We start from the raw sequence: 16,513 nt of genomic DNA on the forward strand, positions 1-16,513 counted from the left end.
GGCCCTTCCCTGTGAAAGGAGCTCTTTAACCACCACCATCCCCCTGGCTACTACACCACCAGTATCAACAATGTCAAACCAACTGAAAACAGCAAAGGACACGGTGAGTCTGAGCTTGACTACCACAGAGAATCATACTAACTCCCTCTAGCTCGTCTCCTCCTTATACGAACTATCAAAAGCTGCCAACGAGGCCTCAGCCGCTACCGTCGACTTCTACAACGCTTCCCTCACCGTCGAAGAGGACCCTAACGAAGTGTTTAAGCAATTGGCTGAATCCCTCAGAATCCTCACCAACGCTTCTACTGGGGTCAGTGAAACTGCTAGACTCATTGCTGCTTCAAACTCTCAAATCGATCCAAATGTCATCCAATCCTCTTTAATCAACAACAACAACAATTCCTTGATCCCAAATCAAAACAATGATCACCACGCAACAACAACAACTTCAACTCCATTAACTAACGAAAAACCTGCTAAAAAGAAAGTTGAAAAAGATCCAAACGCTCCAAAGAAACCTTTGACTGTGTTTTTCGCTTATTCTGCCTATGTTCGTCAAGCTTTAAGAGAAGATAGATTAGCTAAAGGTTTACCAGCTTTATCATCAACTGAAATTACTCAAGAAATTTCTAAAAAATGGAATGAGTTAGGTGAAGCTGAAAAGGAAAAATGGAAAGAAGCTTATAATGAAGAATTGGAACATTATCATGTTAATAAAGAAAAATATTTAGAATTGAAAAAAATTGGTGAAGCTCCAATTTTAACTGGTCCAAATCCTGCTCCTGTTCCAATCCCTGCTTATTTACAAAAAAATCATCATGATAAATCAAGTAAAAAAAGAGATTCTGAATCAAGTGAAAAAAAAGATAAAAAGAAAAAAAGTAAAAAGAGAAAATCAAATGCTCCAGATTCAACTTCAACTGATATTCAAATTGGTGTTTAATAGTTTGATCTCTTCTTTTTTTCTTTCTCCTCAATTTACCCCTTTGTGAGTGTGTGTCTATGTGTTATTTTTTATTGTTATCTAGTTGTACTATACTTTTATTATTCCATTCTTTTATGTTTTAAATATATGAATACATTGTTTTTATTGGTTAAAAGTTATACTGCTTTGTAATCACTTATGTAATATTTCCATTTCGCGAATTCTTTTATGGTTTTTTCTTTGGATGAAAAATCGTTGAAAAAAAAAAGGTCAAATCAATGAATTGAAAGTATTGAACATAACCAGAGAGAAGAATAGAACCAACACTATGAAGAACCTCGCATTCAATTCAATAGCGAGACAATTCTCCACATCTGCTAAACTGCTCAACAAACCTTTATATCTCACCCCTTCAAAATGGCTAGGTTTACCTCCAGACCAAATTTTAGATCTTCACAAACAAAGAAAGTATCATCTTGGTACAAATTATAGAAAGAATGATGATGAATGTAAAGCTTTAATGTCAACTTCCGAGGCTTCAAGATTCACTCCACAACAAATTCAAAGAATTTATTATCAAGGTGAAAAAGCCTTTTCTGAATTAGTTAATCATCCATTAAATTCTCCAAATTTTGGTAAACCAAACACTTTTGATGAATATCCATCCATAGCAAGATTGAAAGTTAGAGCTCATAGAGAAAGAAGAGAATATAATAGAATCGCCGCTTATGAAATGCCTCATCTTGTTAAATATCGTCAAGATTATACAAAACCAAAAAATAAACCAATAACTTTAAAATATACTTCAATATTAGGTGAAGAAGAATTACCAATAAATCAAAAAGTTGTTCTTACAGTTAAATCAGAACATTTAGGTTTATCCTCCAAGGAATTACATAAATTAAGATTATTAGCAGGTACAAGATATGATTATAGAACTGATGAAATTAAAATGTCCACTGAAAGATTCCCAGAATCTTTACAAAATACAAGATATTTATTAGACACTTTGAAAAAATTGATCAAAGAGGCAAAAGATCAATCTGATTCATTTGAAGATATACCTTTAGATAAACGTCACATCTTTGCCAAAGAAAGAAAAAGAAAGAATAAAAAACATCAATTAAGAGATTTGAAATTCCCTGAAGAATGGAAACGTCCAGAAGATGCTCCAAAGAAAGAAAAAACTTTGGTTGGATATCTAATGGATGCTATAAAGAATTAGAATCTCCCCAAAAGTATGAAATCTGTATATAAATTAATTCAAATTAATAGTTTTTACTATCAAAATCTTGTAAAACGCATTCGCGAAAAAACCAAACACCACTTTTTTTTTTTTTTTTTTTAATCATCACCATTTTGAATCTTCTCGACGCTTCACAAAACAAAACAACAACATTAAAAAAAATCATCACAACAATGCCACCAAGAGGTCAAGGAAGAAGGAAAGTCGGCAAGGCCGCTTCCAAATCCTCAAATGCAAAGAATTCAAACTCCTCTACAAAAGCCGCCACTTCGGGGAAAGTGCCAACTAAAAAATCTATAAAATCATCATCTCCTTCAATAACTCTGCAAGAAATACTGGATAATCTGAATATTCAATTTGATAAAGATATTGGTGTTTTACAAGGTGAAAATACAAGAACTGTGCCTAATAATTTACCATTACTGGAAGGTCTGAGGAAAATATTTGTAAAATTGAATGATCAGCTGGAGATTGTATCTAATCATGATGATTTAATTATTAATGAAATCAAAAGACAACTGACATTGATTGATGGTGATGAAGAAGAAGAGGAAGATGAAGAAGTGGAAGAAGAAGATGAGGAAGAAGAAGATAATGTTTTCACTGCTGAGGCTACACCTGTTACTGAAAAGATTAAAGTGGAGGAAGAGGATGAGGAAAAGAAAGATGAAGATGTTGAAATGGAGGATGCAGAAAATGGGAAAATTGAAGATGATGAAACCAGTAAACAAACTGAAACAAGTCAACTGAAAGAAAATGAAACAACAGATCTAACTGATCATCCAATGGTTGAAGATGAAGATGAAGTTGCAAATCATGATGCTTTAATAGATTTACCAAAAGATGAAAATTTGGCTGTTAATTCTAAAAGAAGACTCAGTACTCAAGAACAAATTGAAAATGATCCAAGTGTTCGTAATCCAAAATCAGAATTTGTCACATCCCAAACTTTACCAGCTGCTGCCCATGCTCTTGGTTTATTTTCTGAAAAATCTGGTGGGTTAGAAGAAACTGGTGAAGAATTTTTGAAGAAAAAATATGGGGTATCTTCATATCCTAAAAATGATTTGAAATCAAAATTACCTGGAAGTATACCAGATATTGATTTCAGTAAAAATAAACCTGCAAATCAAGTTCAATTTGCAACTTTCCAAAGTTTTATTGAAAATTTTTATAGAAATTTTACTGAAGAAGATATAAAATTTTTGAAAAATAAATTCATAATGTCAGATTCTTTATCAAATGATCCAACTTATGATCCAAATCTGACTCCATATCTGATTCCAAATTTAGGTGCTTTATATTCAACAATTTGGAATGAAGAGGAAAATTCTGGTAATTATTCACCTCCTCCATCAAGAATAACACAAGATTCAATTCTACCTAAAAAAGCTTCAACTGATTTAAATGATGATGCCTTGGAAAGTGAACAAGTTTCTTGTGGTCCTTTAGTTTCAAGATTATTATCTGCAATTTTAAAAGATGATAAAGGAAATACTGAAGGTACTGCTGGTAATGGTGGTGAAATAAATAATAATGACCTTAATGATAGAAATGATGATGATAATGACTCTAAAACAAGTACAAGTGCTATACCTGAACAACAAGGTTGGAAAGTTTCAAGTGTTAATGCTGATTATAATACTTTGGAAGAACGTTTGAAAAGAGAATTGAAATATATTGGTATTTTCATGAATCTAAATTCGGATGATAATACAAATAATAAAGATGATGAATTAGATGAACAAGAACCTGATTGGTTAAATCCTCAAGATGATGAAATTTCCACTGAATTAAGAAGTTTACAAAATGAATTAAAACAAGTTTCAAGAAGAAATAATAAACGAAAAAAACAATTATTACCAATCATTGAAAATCAATTAGCATGGCAAGAATATTTATCAATTCTGGATGATTTAGATAAACAAGTTGATAATGCTTATTTGAAAAGAATTCGTGTTCCAAAGAATAAAAAAAAGAAGACTGGATCTTCTGTACCATCAGGTGGAGTTAATTCAAGTAATGGTTCATTACCACCTTCAGTTCAAATTCAAATGGCTACACAGCAAGCTCATCAAGCTGCTGCAAATTCAGCTATAAAATCATTATTAGAGAAGAGATTAAGATGGATCAATAAAATTGGTCCATTATTTGAAAAATCAAATGGTGAAAATATGAAGAGAATTCCAAAAGAGAGTATTTTCGCTAAAATTGATTTAGATGAAGAAGATGATGACGATTATGAAGATGGCGAAGATCTAGTTTTACAAGAACAACATTGAAAAAAAAGAGAAATTTACAAAGAGACTCATATACGTTGTATTATATAGATTGTTACTGTAGTGATTACGAATGACTGTGTTTTTGTGGTGATATTTAAATTTTTTTTTGTGTTGTCACAAAAGTGAAGAAACGAACACTTCAAAACTTTTGAACAAAAAGCATCTTGTCTTGGGTATTATAGAAGAGAGGTAAAGCCATTCTTGCTATTATAGAGGGTTTAAGTGCTTTCCTTGCCCTTTCAATGTTTTTAAGTGCAATCACTTGAACTTTGAAGCTAATTTTCAACATTTTTTGGCTGCTGCTGCTGCTGCTGCTGCTGCTTACAGGAATTTTGATTGTTACCATTCATTCAATATATACAGGTTATGAGAGAAAAGGTTGATTCAGTATAGAGCTTCTGTGACCTGGCTCACTGGTGGTACACTTGAAACATGACCAACAGCTGCAATGGAAACAGGTTTATCTTTTAATCTATAGTTGGCCCAGTTGACAACATCTTCTTTATTTATCACATCAACTTTTTGGAATACTTCTTCAGGGCTCAATCTTTTACCAGTGGTGACAATTTGTCTACCAATATCTTCAGCAATAGCAGTTGATCCATCAAGACTTAATAACAATGATGCCTTCAATTGTGCTTTTGCTCTTTGGATTTCATCATCTGTTATATCACCTCTTTTCAATCTATTCCATTCTTTAACAATTTCATCAAGGACTAATTTTAAATTAGCATTTTTATCAGCTGTTAAATAGACACCCCACAAACCGGTGTCTGAATAACTTGTTGAGAAAGACATATATGAGTTAGCTAAAGGTTCACCATTACCATTAACACCATTTGCAACGGCTAATGCTAATTGTGATGGAGAGTTTGAACCGGTACCCAATGATCTATCCCAATTACCCACAATTGATTGTGTAACTAGGGCTGTGAAATAATCAGCTCCAGACCAACTAACACCTTCAACAGCAATTGCTAAATGAGTATTTGGGATGGAATCATCTTGGATTTTAATTTCATTACCATGGAAAACTGGGATTTCACCACGAGGGGAACCTAAAGGTAGTTTACTTGGTGATGGAACTAAATGATTAAAATATTGACCAGCAAACTTAACTAATTGTTCATGATTAACTGAACCAGCACCAACTAAAACCATTCTATCAGCTGCGTAATTTTTACCAATATAATTTTTCAAATCATCTCTTTTGATTGTTTTGATGTTTTTCAAAGGTCCCAAGATTGTACGACCTAAAGGTTGATTTTTATAACAAATTGAATGTAAATGGTCAAAAACAACTTCATCATACATTTTGTCAACTTCTTCAGATTCTCTTATTATAACATCACGTTCTCTTTCAATAGCTTTTGGTTCTAATGTTGATTTTGTTAAAATGTCTGATAAGACGTTAATAGCTTTAGGTATATCATTTTCAGTAGATTTAGCATAATAAACAGTGTTTTCTCTTGATGTATAAGCATTTAAATGGGCACCTAAATCTTCAATTTCTAATTCAAGGGCTAATTGAGATCTTGTGGTGGTACCTTTGAAAGCTAAATGTTCTAAGAAATGAGCAGTACCATTATTTTCAGCATTTTCAGCTCTTGAACCAGCATCAATCCATATACCAACGGTAGCAGTTGAAGAATTTGGAATATATTCAGAGGCAACGGTTAATCCGTTTGGTAAAGTTGAAGTTTGAGTAGTTGGTAATTCAGTAGCGACAGAAGCCAAAGTTCTTCTGAAAGAGGTTCTACCCACATTCAGGGCTCTTCTAAGAGTTAATCCACGTAGCATAGTCTCTTAATACTGAATATTAAAAGGTAAAAGAATGAAGTTTGATTGTTGTTCAGAAACTTTTTGATAGTGGCTTTTTACTAACAAAAATCGAATCCAGATTCTCAGAGAAAAAAATTGATCACGTGCTCAAAATGGGCCAAAAGTTTTGAAAATATATAGAGCAGACATGTTTTGGCAGATAAAGAATGAGTAAAAACAAAAGTCATCAGAAAGTAAACTACTGAAATTAGGAACAAGATTCAAAGAAACAAGAAGAATTAGAACAAAGGCAATTGCAAAATGTCTGACGAGGAGGATTTCATGATGTCCGACGCTGAGTCGTACGAGTTTGAATTTGAAGACGATGATGACGACGATATGATGGGTGATGCCTCCATGGATAACTCCATGGATAACCAAGATGGTGACGGTTCAGATGATGAGAACTCTGCTGAAAGTTTATACTACAATGCCAAAAATATCAAGCAGGATGATCCAGAAAAGTCAATAGAGATATACCGCAAGATTTTGGATATTAAAGATGCTGAATCATTAGAGAGTTTAGTTGAATATCAATTTAAGGCTTTGAAGCAATTGATTAAAGTGCAATACAAATTAGATAAATATGATCCTTTCGTTTCAGATTTTGAGAAAATATTCAAGTTAGATTTACAAAAAATTCAAAGAGGTTATGTTGAGGATAGTTTGAGCAGAATTTTAGATAGTTATATTGGGTTACCTCCAGCTTTACAACTTGAATTTCTAAACATCTTCATAACAAACTACACTGGGAATGATCGTTTAAGTTTGAAGGCAAATTTAAAGAAAACACATGTATTAATTGATTTGAAGCAAAATAAGGAAGCTCATGAACTGTTGCAATTTTTGTTTTCAAAGTTAGATAAAATGTCAGAGGTCACAAAAAGTACACATTTACTTGAGTTATACTCTATCCAAATACAACTTTATTCAGATTCAAATGATATACCCAAATTGAAAGAGCTATATAACAAGACATTGTCAGTGCAGAGTACAATCCCACACCCAAGAATTAATGCTATTATCAAAGAATGTGGTGGTAAAATGTACATGAGAGATGAAAACTTTGAAAGAGCATCAATTGAGTTTTATGAGAGTTTCAAAAATTATGATGAAATAGGAAATCAGTCGAAAAGAATATTGATATTGAAATATCTTATCATAACCTCAATATTGAGTAATAATGAAATCAACAAGTTTGAAAGTCAAGAAACAAAGTTCTTTTTAAAAGATGAAGAAATTTTGAAATACATCAAATTAATCAATACATTTGAAAAACTTGAGCATGATGCCTTCACTGAAACTCTTCAAAACATTCTATCGCTTGAACAAAAAGATGAATTTTTGGTGCAACATTTGAGGAAAATTGAAAAAATATTCAAGTTACAAACATTGATTCATTATATCAAGCCTTTCAAACGTTTATCAGTCTCCAAACTATGTGAGAGATTAAGTCTAGATTATGATTTCATTGAAGAAAGTTTCCTAAATCTTTTAAACAATGGTCAAATTAAAAACATCAAACTTGATTTGATAGAGGGTGTGGTGTATAATGAAGCCTATGCCGCATGAAGTAAAAGCTACAAATTACTTTGCTTAGATAACATATTTTATATACAGTAGTAATTAAATAACTATATTCATAATCATTGCTGAATTTCCTTATATCTCAAAGGCAGTTCTTTAACAGGAGAAGCACCAATTAATGGACCCAAAATTTTCATTTTGGTACTATAATCTAATCTATTAGTTCTGTTTAATGCATTAACAACAACAGTTGCATTTTGTTTCAAATTTTCAGTTTTCAAATGTTTAGAATATTGAGAAATGTCAACTTCACGTAGGTCACCTTTAACAATTGCTCCTAGATCAGCATTTGGATTTTGTAAAGCAGTACGAATAGCTCTTAAAACTCTTGAACTTGAATCGTTTGATAATAATGGGGATGTAGCTAATAATGTGCTTGAAGTTGGAACTGATGGTTTGTACTGAGTATCCAATAATTCGATATTTGATGGGACTTTGACTTCAATCTTTGGTGCTCTTGGTGATGCAAAATCTGGTCTTGCTTTTTTTTCATCTCTCTTTCTTCTTGGTGTTCTATCTTGTCTACCACTTTTGGCTCTTAAACCTGGGGCTCCAACATTTCTTCTAAAACCTGGTCTACCATCTCCCCTAAAGTTGTTACCACCTTCTCTATTGCTGTTGAAATCTCTTCTTGGTCTGTTGTTATCATAGGATCTTTTAAATCCACCTTCACGAGATACTCTTTGTGTTTGTTGTGTGGCACCATCAGCTCCAACATCGAACCCTGGAGTGCTAACCATTAGATCTCCAATACTGGAATCGATATTTGAACCAGCTGATCTCTTGTTGACATTACTAGTGGCATTGATACCAACTTTCAATGGAGCTGCACCAACTGTTTCGCTCTCTCTTCTTCTATCTGATCTAAAGTTTCTTTGAGGTCTGTTTGATCTATTCTGACCACCACCTTCTCTATTTCTGTTATAGTTCCCATTTTGTCTGTTATTGTTTCTGTTACCACCAGCGTTATATTGATTAGTTGATGGCTGTTTGATATCCTTTGTCAAATTCTTGACTCTTTCTAAAAGCGCATCAATATCAGTAGTTGCTGGCTTTGTGGAATTGTATCTCACTGAAACAACCCTCTTTGCGTAATTTCTCAACATCTTCACTCTTTCTCTTAATTCAACAACAAGGCTGGGAAATCACTAATTTCTTCAACTCCAATCTTCACAATAATCGTTAATTTTCACTGGCTCAAAGCTTTTTGAAAAAAAAATCAACTATTTTCGCGAATGTCGAAATTTACTGAAAATGGCAACTCGACCAAGCCGGGATTCACGAAATACGACTACATATAAACTCTTTGAAATAACAAAATCGAGTTTTATAGGCATAACTATATAGAAAAGAGGTGATCACATATCAAATTTAGGATCAGAGCCAGCTACTTCTATCAAAACATCCATACCCTTTGAGTAAACCTGACCTAGAAAATCAAATTGTTGAGTCTCCTTTTGTGAAAAATTAATCACATTACCAACATCATTACCAACTTTATCGTAACCACAAACAGTATAACCTTCACAATAAGGCTTCCCTTCCCAAGGATATTTTGGCTTATCACTTTCTGGATAAAAAGGTTTTCCAGGTAAATTGGGGATTGGTGGAACCAATGCATGTCGTATTTTTAAAGGTGAATCATTAAAAGCATTTGAATCTTCCAATTTCCAACCTTTAAAAAATGGATTGAATTCATCAACATGCATGACTTTTTTACAATACTTGAACCCAGAATTCATCCATAATAAGGAATTGTCCTTATAAACGTGACCAGGGTGATTTGAACATAGTTCTTTTAATTCTAATTGTTGTGGATAGTGGGAATTTGGGATAGGTGAAATTTGACCAACAGAAGCAGCACCATTTTCATTAAAACTATAGTTTTCATCACCAGATATAGACATTGATAACCAGAAAAGTTCTTTATCTCCCCAAATTCTGCTCATTATGGCTCTAGTCCATTGAGCCAATGAAATCGCCATTAATGAATTCGAAAAATGTCTTGATCTATCAACAATCACAAGACCGCTCTCCATCATATGGCTGAACCCATTGAAAAAATTGTTGTTTAAAGTGTGCTTAGTAGCCCTTGATATGTTTAATTTGTCCTCTTCTAAAGCTGTTGGTAGTAGTTCCTTGAAAAAGTCCAAAGTATCTGGCATACTATGACCAAGATGCATCAGTCTATCTTTAAAGAAGAAAGCACCAGTCTTTTTATATTCCTCAATATTGAAAAAGTCTTGCAGAGGAATAAAAGGGACACTGTCAACATCCATGATTATGACTTCTTTGAAAGAATTGAACAAATATGCCAATAGTTTATTTTGAAATCTTTTAAATCTGTAATCATACTTTGGTACAATAACACCAGAGACATTGATAAATTCAACTTTCAATTTTGGTAATTTCGCGTTCGAATTAGCACCTATTTTAAGTTTCAATTTTTCATCAAATGGTACTGTAGCCACTTTAATCAAATTATCTTGAACAAAATCAGATAAATCACCTTTATGAACAATCTGAATAGGCAATGGATTACCTAATGCTCTTAACAAAGTGAAAAGACTAACCAACTCTTTAAAATGGAATTCAGTAGCAGTCAAGACAATACCTTTCCCTTTTAAATTCTTTTTTATATCTTTGAAACATTTCAATTTCTTGAATAACTTTCTATTCTTTGTTTTTGGACCAGAATTAATAGTTGGAGATTCAAAAGTGAACCAAGGATATAAATCTTTTTCCAATTCAACATCACAAATATTTTGATCCAAGAAACAATGATTATAAGATCTTATCAATGCTGTATTGTTTTGAACTTCCCAGTTGATTAATTTTTTGAAAAAAGGATCAAAATTTTCAGGATCAAAGTTTGTATCATTATATTCTGGTATTTTCAATTGACGAATCTCATTCCAAAGTTTTTTACAATTCTTGGAAGGAGAAGCTTGTGTTGGGAATTTAGACAATATTGATAAAACCGAAATATGGGCAGCTTTATGAGGAACAACTAGTTGGTTACTTGAAGATGTTTTGAACAGTTCAACTGCATTATAGTAGAATAACAAAACAATGACAAGGAACAGGATTGTGTTCAGTCTGGGGTTGAAAGATCTAACCAACATGTTCAATCCATATGCTCATTTAATCAGCAAATTTAAGTGTAAGAAACGCGTAAATTGATAAAATAATTACCACGTCGACATTTTCCTGGAACTTCCTTGAACTGAATGCAAATTTTCATGGTGTACAAATGTTTCAAATTAGTCCTTGGTACTAAAATTTCCTTGAAGCCCATAACACTTGACACCTTCTGCCAAACCCAAAAATCGGACATAAAGGACGTACAGAACGGAACTAAAAACACACAATATGACTTATTACACAATTAAAAACATTCTATAAACTTATTCCCCAAACAACAACTAATAATAAGCAACAAACAACACCTCTTTTAATCTCTACAATCTTTTTAACGTCTTTATAACTCAATCCTCTCTTACACCCTTCATCCATAAATCACCAAAGAAATCAAATGTCTTCACCTGTTGGTCATCAAAATTAACCAAGAAACCTCTCTCTATATCATTAGACATTTCACCAACTCCATCATAAGCACACCAAGTATAACTGAAACAATATTTATGAGCATCACTCCAACTTAAAGTTGGATTCCCTTTGTCATTTTTACCTTCAATTTCTTGAGGTGGTGGAATAATTGCAGATCTAATCTTGGTAACAGCTTTATAATGTTCTCTTAATGAATCACCATCATATTGTTTGAATAAAGGTTTACCAGCGTCAAAACCTGCAGCATCAGTGTTTTTACAAAATGTGAAACCTGAATTGATCCATAATAAAGTTTGGTTATCATACCCATTAACATGACCTGGATGATTACCACATAATTCATTTGCTAAAGAATCTGGAAACAATTTATTCTCGCGTGGAGTTAATTCACCAACTGAAGCTGCACCTAATCTATTAAATTCATAGTTTTCATTACCTGCAATTGATTGACCTAACCAGAATAATTCTTTATCACCATGAATTTTTCTAGCAGTGATTGACCAAAAGTTTAATTGTACAGCAGACAACATACCAGTGAAATGGGTAGTTCTTTTGATAGCAACAACACCACTTTCCATGTAATGATTTCTTAAATCACCAATAAATCTATTTTTCAAAGTGAAATCAGTAACTAATGGGATTTGGAAGAAAAAATTATCTAATTTTGAAGGAAATAATCTATTGAAATAATTCACTTGATTTTGAGTATTTGAACCTCTTAATTCACGATCTTTGAAGAAGAAAGCACCTTTTTCCACAAATCCTGGGAATTTTAAGATTGATTCCAATTCAACAAATGGAACAGTATCTGTATCAATTAAAATCATGTCTTCAAATGAATTGAAAAGATAAGCTAATAATTTGTTTGCATATTTTTTGAAATACTGTTTGTAATCTTTATTGATTGAATTTTCAACATTGACAAACCATAAATCTTGTGGAGGAAATTTTGGAGCTTGATGTAATGCTAATCTTTCAAAAGATAAAGGTAAGTTTTCCAATTTGATTGGTCTTCTGAACTGATGGATTAATTCTTTTTGATTCTTTTCAGATAAATCACCTTTATGCATGACTTGGATTGGTAACTTATTATCAGTTGCTCTTAATATTAAAGCTAATCTCATCAATTCATCCTTTTGGCCATCAGAAGCAGAAATAACAATACCTTTACCATTCATTGCGTTTTTAAAACTCTTTAAAAAGCAATTAGTTCTGACATTTTCTCTTTTATCATGAGCTTTACCATGTGAATGGAATTCTTCATTATCATCGTAGTTAGATTGAGTATTTGACAAATCTGGTAAACCTTGTGAAACTTCACCATTCCATCTAGTATAAGTTGGTAAGATATTTGATAACCATGGGAAAATTCTAGCTTCAGTATCATGGCATAAATCCTGTTGAAGTTTGTTTTGCTTTTCAGCTTCTTTTTCATCTTCGCCTTGTTTTTTATTATCTTCAAAAATTGAAGAGATGAAACCCGGTTTCTTAGAATCATCAACTTCAATGAAACATTTACCAAAGATTCTTAAAGTGGTAACAGCGTCAATAATTCTTTGATCAACTTTAATACTGTCAAATGATCTTTCATTAAATTCTTTTTCTAATTCCAAGATTTTAGCTTCATCGAAAACCATATTTTTTTCAGCAGTTTTTTTGAATTCAAGGAAATCTTGGAAAGTAATGTAATTATCATCATAGCCTTTAGTATCAAAGTTGTTTAATATCCAATCATGGTTTGACTTGTGCAAATGATCAAAATACAAGTTACATTTTTTCTCAAATGGGAAGTTGTTGAAAGTTTTTGGTTCATATTTTGTCAATATGGAATCATAGTTTGTTGAGTAAACTTCATTTTTCAACAATAACAGATGATGATGAGAGTCTGAGTCTTTGAAACCATAAGAATATAAAGATTGGGCTATGATGATGAGTATGAGGACGAATATAAACACGTTGAGATTGATGAGTCTCTTGTTGAAGGAGAAGTTGGAGACGAGGTGTCTGAGCGATTGAAGATACCTTAGCGCCTGGTTGATCATGATGGCTGAATCAATTTATTGTTAATGCTGATGTTCAAAGTTCAAAGTTGAATGTTGTTGTTGTTGTTGTTGCCATGTAACAATCCTTTAGACAGGTTAAGCGCCAGTGCTGGGATGTTTACTCTATATGGCTTAATGAGGTAGCAATAGCAGGATGTAGCAGGACAGAGAGCAGCAGTTGGAGCTTGAGCAGTCACGAAGAGGGATACCTGAGCAGCAGAGGCACTGGGAACAGAAGTAGCGGTTCTGGTTGTTGGTTGTTGAAGGTTGTTGAAAGTTTTCCTCAGAGCGTGTTCAGAATATTTTTACACTTTGATATTTTTTTTCCTTTTCTGAGATTGTCGATTCTGAAGGTGCAACTGCCAGGAACAGACACACTCCAGCACACGCCATCACCAAGCACAGGCCAGCCAGAGCCCATGGGCTCTCTGGTTGGTTGCTGGAACTAGAACAGCATGGGCTAGCTATGGGCTATCCCTTCACAGAACCTATCGACACCCTTCCCTCGCACTCGCCCTCATCTCGCAGAAGTTTAAACGTGCCAAAAAAAGATGCAGACCCTTCCCTTTTGGGCTTATCGCATGTGGCTGCTTAGTCACGAGCCAGACTGAAATATACAGAACCTGAGACCGGCTTCCATGGGCGACATTGAAATGCCAGATTTCAGATCTCTTATCCAGCATGCTTCAACGGTTTCCATAAAGATGAAATTCTACAACAAGGACTGCCTTCAAATACAAATACACAAATAATGTGCTCCTTCTGGGTACTGTATAACAACGACTGTCCTAAAAATATAATTGACACGAAAAACGCAAAGCAAAAAAAACAAACACCAATCATTAAATAACACACATGGGCTAATTGAAAACACAGCAAAACAATACATAATCAGATTCTACCACCCATAGCAAATCAAATTTCAAACAGTGTAGCACAAATACGTAATACATTCCATATGCAAGATCTCTGTACTTTCTCTCCTTATCTAGCATATGGGTTCCCTTGAGAATATGGATTACCACCAGATGGAGGTGCAGCATTATATGGATTAACTGGCTTACGTTGTGGATATCCTTGTTGTTGTTGAGGTGGTGGGGCTGATCCATACTCGTGTTGAGCTCTAGGTGGATTGGTTCTTGCTTGTTGTTGAGGTGGATATCCTCCATATGGTTGTTGTTGTTGAACTGGTGGTTTAGCATATCCTTGAGGTGGTGGGTATCCTTGTCCATATCCTTGAGGTGGTGGTGGCCCTCTACGTTGTTGAGGTTGTGGTTGACCTTGTGATGGGTATCCTTGTTGAGGTGGTGGACGTTGTTGATATTGTTGAGGTGGTGCTTGTTGATGAGGTGGATATCCTTGTTGTGGATATGGTTGTTGTTGCTGTTGAGGTCTAGGTTGATGCTGTTGTGGTTGTTGCTGAGGTGGATAGCCTCCAGGTCTTTGCTGTTGTTGTTGTTGAAGTGGTGGTGGTCTATGTTGTTGATAACCATGTTGTTGTTGCTGTTGTGGTGGATAGTGTAAGCGTGGTTGACCTTGCTGAGGTTGTTGCTGCTGCTGAGGTGGTCTTTGTTGTGGATATGGTGCTTGTGATGGTTGTTGATGTTGTGGAGGCAATGGTGCATTCTTTGGTTCTTGAATCAATGATGAATATGCTTGAGCAGGTGGTCTTGAGCCATTATTATATTGATATTGGTTTGACGGTTGTTCATTGCTGAATGAATCCTTCTTTGGTAGTGTTGGGGCATGTGATGTAGTTGGCGAGCTGGAGTTTATACGGCCACTTGTATAAGGAGAAACTTGCTCAATCTTAATATTTGGTAATGGTAATGGTTTACTTGGAGTTTGGACTTTCAAAGCAGGTTCATCACGAATTACTTCATTGGAACGATTATGATAATCTGGATTGAAAACATCATCAGATCCTGCTGCTCCTCTCTTTGATTCATTCATTGATAATGCTGAAATGCCTCTATTGAAATCTTCTTCAAAATCATCATCGTCATCATCATTATTATTCAAATAAGTGTTTGAAGATGAATTCTTGAAATTGGAATATGGATCTGTATTACCTCTAGTGGCTTTCTCTAATGAGGTTTGAGATCTTGAAGCACCTTGCTGTTGTTGTTGTGAAACATTGTATGGATCTTCTAATCTAGCACCACCATTCGAAGCATAACCAATATTACCATTTCCAAATTGTTTATTTCTTTGGCTCACATTTTCATTTGATTTATTATATCTTCCCATAGCAGCACCAGTACCAGCATCAACACCTCCATTAGCTTTATTACCCATTTGCGCAACATTTGAATAGTCTTCATAAATCTGAGTGATTTCTGAATTTCTATTAACGGTTGGTTTTGGTGGTGAGGATGGTTCACTTAATTCTCCACCAGATTCATTGATTGAACTGTTTTTAGAAATCAGTGAATCTCTTTTGAACTTTGGTGCAGGGAAAAAACTTGGTGATAATGGTGATATTGGCCTATTATTACCACTGTTGACGGATCTAACATCCAGAAATTCATTTGAGTTGAAAGCTGGTGAACTAATAGCACCAATAACCCCATGATTAGATCCACATCCTGTATAACCATTTGTAAGTTTTCTACCTAAAACCTCTTTGATCTTCATTCTCCATTCAGTCAGTAGCCAATTACTTGATTGTGGAGAGCTTGCCAATAATATAAGATCATCAACTTCCAAATAATGAACATGTGGTAAAACTGGTAACCCAAACAATAGAGAATTCATTTCACTTTTATTAGCATTTAATCTTTTAGGTCTACCATACAACGCAAAAGTATCCAATAATGGAACCAAAAATCTAATCAAAGTATCATAACCTGGAACTGCACTATGTTGTTCAGGCATAAAATAAACACAAGCTTCTTTTGGCAATGATTTCTTATTACCATCGAAAACACTGTACCTTCCAACTTGATCATTGTACTATGGTCAATCAACTTATGGGATTGTGGATATAAAGCATAAGTAGCACTTGCATCCTTAATATAGCCATAGTCTGTTTTTTTTT

General features: G+C 33.9%; 9 protein-coding genes across 9 annotated transcripts; 4 read left to right on the forward strand and 5 right to left on the reverse strand.

Moving 5' to 3' along the window:
- Positions 1 to 70: 70 nt before the first annotated feature.
- On the forward strand, positions 71 to 943 carry HMO1 (Hmo1p; the record flags this gene model as incomplete). The annotated part of the gene is made up of 2 exons (XM_019184576.1): positions 71 to 103; positions 152 to 943. The coding sequence occupies 2 exons, from the start codon at positions 71 to 73 to the stop codon at positions 941 to 943; spliced, it is 825 nt and encodes a 274-aa protein (XP_019040127.1).
- Positions 944 to 1,253: 310 nt separating this feature from the next.
- On the forward strand, positions 1,254 to 2,150 carry RSM24 (mitochondrial 37S ribosomal protein mS35; the record flags this gene model as incomplete). The annotated part of the gene is made up of 1 exon (XM_019181411.1): positions 1,254 to 2,150. One exon carries the CDS (start codon positions 1,254 to 1,256, stop codon positions 2,148 to 2,150), a length of 897 nt encoding a protein of 298 aa, XP_019040128.1.
- A 171-nt stretch (positions 2,151 to 2,321) lies between these two features.
- On the forward strand, positions 2,322 to 4,453 carry NGG1 (histone acetyltransferase NGG1; the record flags this gene model as incomplete). The annotated part of the gene is made up of 2 exons (XM_019180396.1): positions 2,322 to 2,600; positions 2,811 to 4,453. The coding sequence occupies exons 1-2, from the start codon at positions 2,345 to 2,347 to the stop codon at positions 4,451 to 4,453; spliced, it is 1,899 nt and encodes a 632-aa protein (XP_019040129.1). The 5' UTR covers positions 2,322 to 2,344.
- Positions 4,454 to 4,837: 384 nt separating this feature from the next.
- On the reverse strand, positions 4,838 to 6,253 carry MAS1 (mitochondrial processing peptidase; the record flags this gene model as incomplete). The annotated part of the gene is made up of 1 exon (XM_019181512.1): positions 4,838 to 6,253. One exon carries the CDS (start codon positions 6,251 to 6,253, stop codon positions 4,838 to 4,840), a length of 1,416 nt encoding a protein of 471 aa, XP_019040130.1.
- Positions 6,254 to 6,559: 306 nt separating this feature from the next.
- Positions 6,560 to 7,846, forward strand: WICANDRAFT_29067 (uncharacterized protein; the record flags this gene model as incomplete). The annotated part of the gene is made up of 1 exon (XM_019181570.1): positions 6,560 to 7,846. The coding sequence occupies one exon, from the start codon at positions 6,560 to 6,562 to the stop codon at positions 7,844 to 7,846; it is 1,287 nt and encodes a 428-aa protein (XP_019040131.1).
- Positions 7,847 to 7,920: 74 nt separating this feature from the next.
- WICANDRAFT_77591 (uncharacterized protein) lies at positions 7,921 to 8,967 on the reverse strand (the record flags this gene model as incomplete). Its single annotated transcript, XM_019184577.1, has 1 exon — positions 7,921 to 8,967. One exon carries the CDS (start codon positions 8,965 to 8,967, stop codon positions 7,921 to 7,923), a length of 1,047 nt encoding a protein of 348 aa, XP_019040132.1.
- A 252-nt stretch (positions 8,968 to 9,219) lies between these two features.
- Positions 9,220 to 10,986, reverse strand: WICANDRAFT_77592 (alpha-mannosyltransferase; the record flags this gene model as incomplete). Its single annotated transcript, XM_019184578.1, has 1 exon — positions 9,220 to 10,986. One exon carries the CDS (start codon positions 10,984 to 10,986, stop codon positions 9,220 to 9,222), a length of 1,767 nt encoding a protein of 588 aa, XP_019040133.1.
- A 363-nt stretch (positions 10,987 to 11,349) lies between these two features.
- WICANDRAFT_83218 (alpha-mannosyltransferase) lies at positions 11,350 to 13,473 on the reverse strand (the record flags this gene model as incomplete). The annotated part of the gene is made up of 2 exons (XM_019185507.1): positions 11,350 to 13,280; positions 13,332 to 13,473. 2 exons carry the CDS (start codon positions 13,471 to 13,473, stop codon positions 11,350 to 11,352), a joined length of 2,073 nt encoding a protein of 690 aa, XP_019040134.1.
- A 984-nt stretch (positions 13,474 to 14,457) lies between these two features.
- WICANDRAFT_61486 (gag protein) lies at positions 14,458 to 16,350 on the reverse strand (the record flags this gene model as incomplete). Its single annotated transcript, XM_019183185.1, has 1 exon — positions 14,458 to 16,350. The coding sequence occupies one exon, from the start codon at positions 16,348 to 16,350 to the stop codon at positions 14,458 to 14,460; it is 1,893 nt and encodes a 630-aa protein (XP_019040135.1).
- Positions 16,351 to 16,513: the final 163 nt, after the last annotated feature.

This window comes from Wickerhamomyces anomalus, assembly GCF_001661255.1.
Source record: "Wickerhamomyces anomalus NRRL Y-366-8 unplaced genomic scaffold WICANscaffold_2, whole genome shotgun sequence".
NCBI classification, from domain to species: Eukaryota; Fungi; Ascomycota; class Saccharomycetes; order Phaffomycetales; family Wickerhamomycetaceae; genus Hansenula; species Hansenula anomala.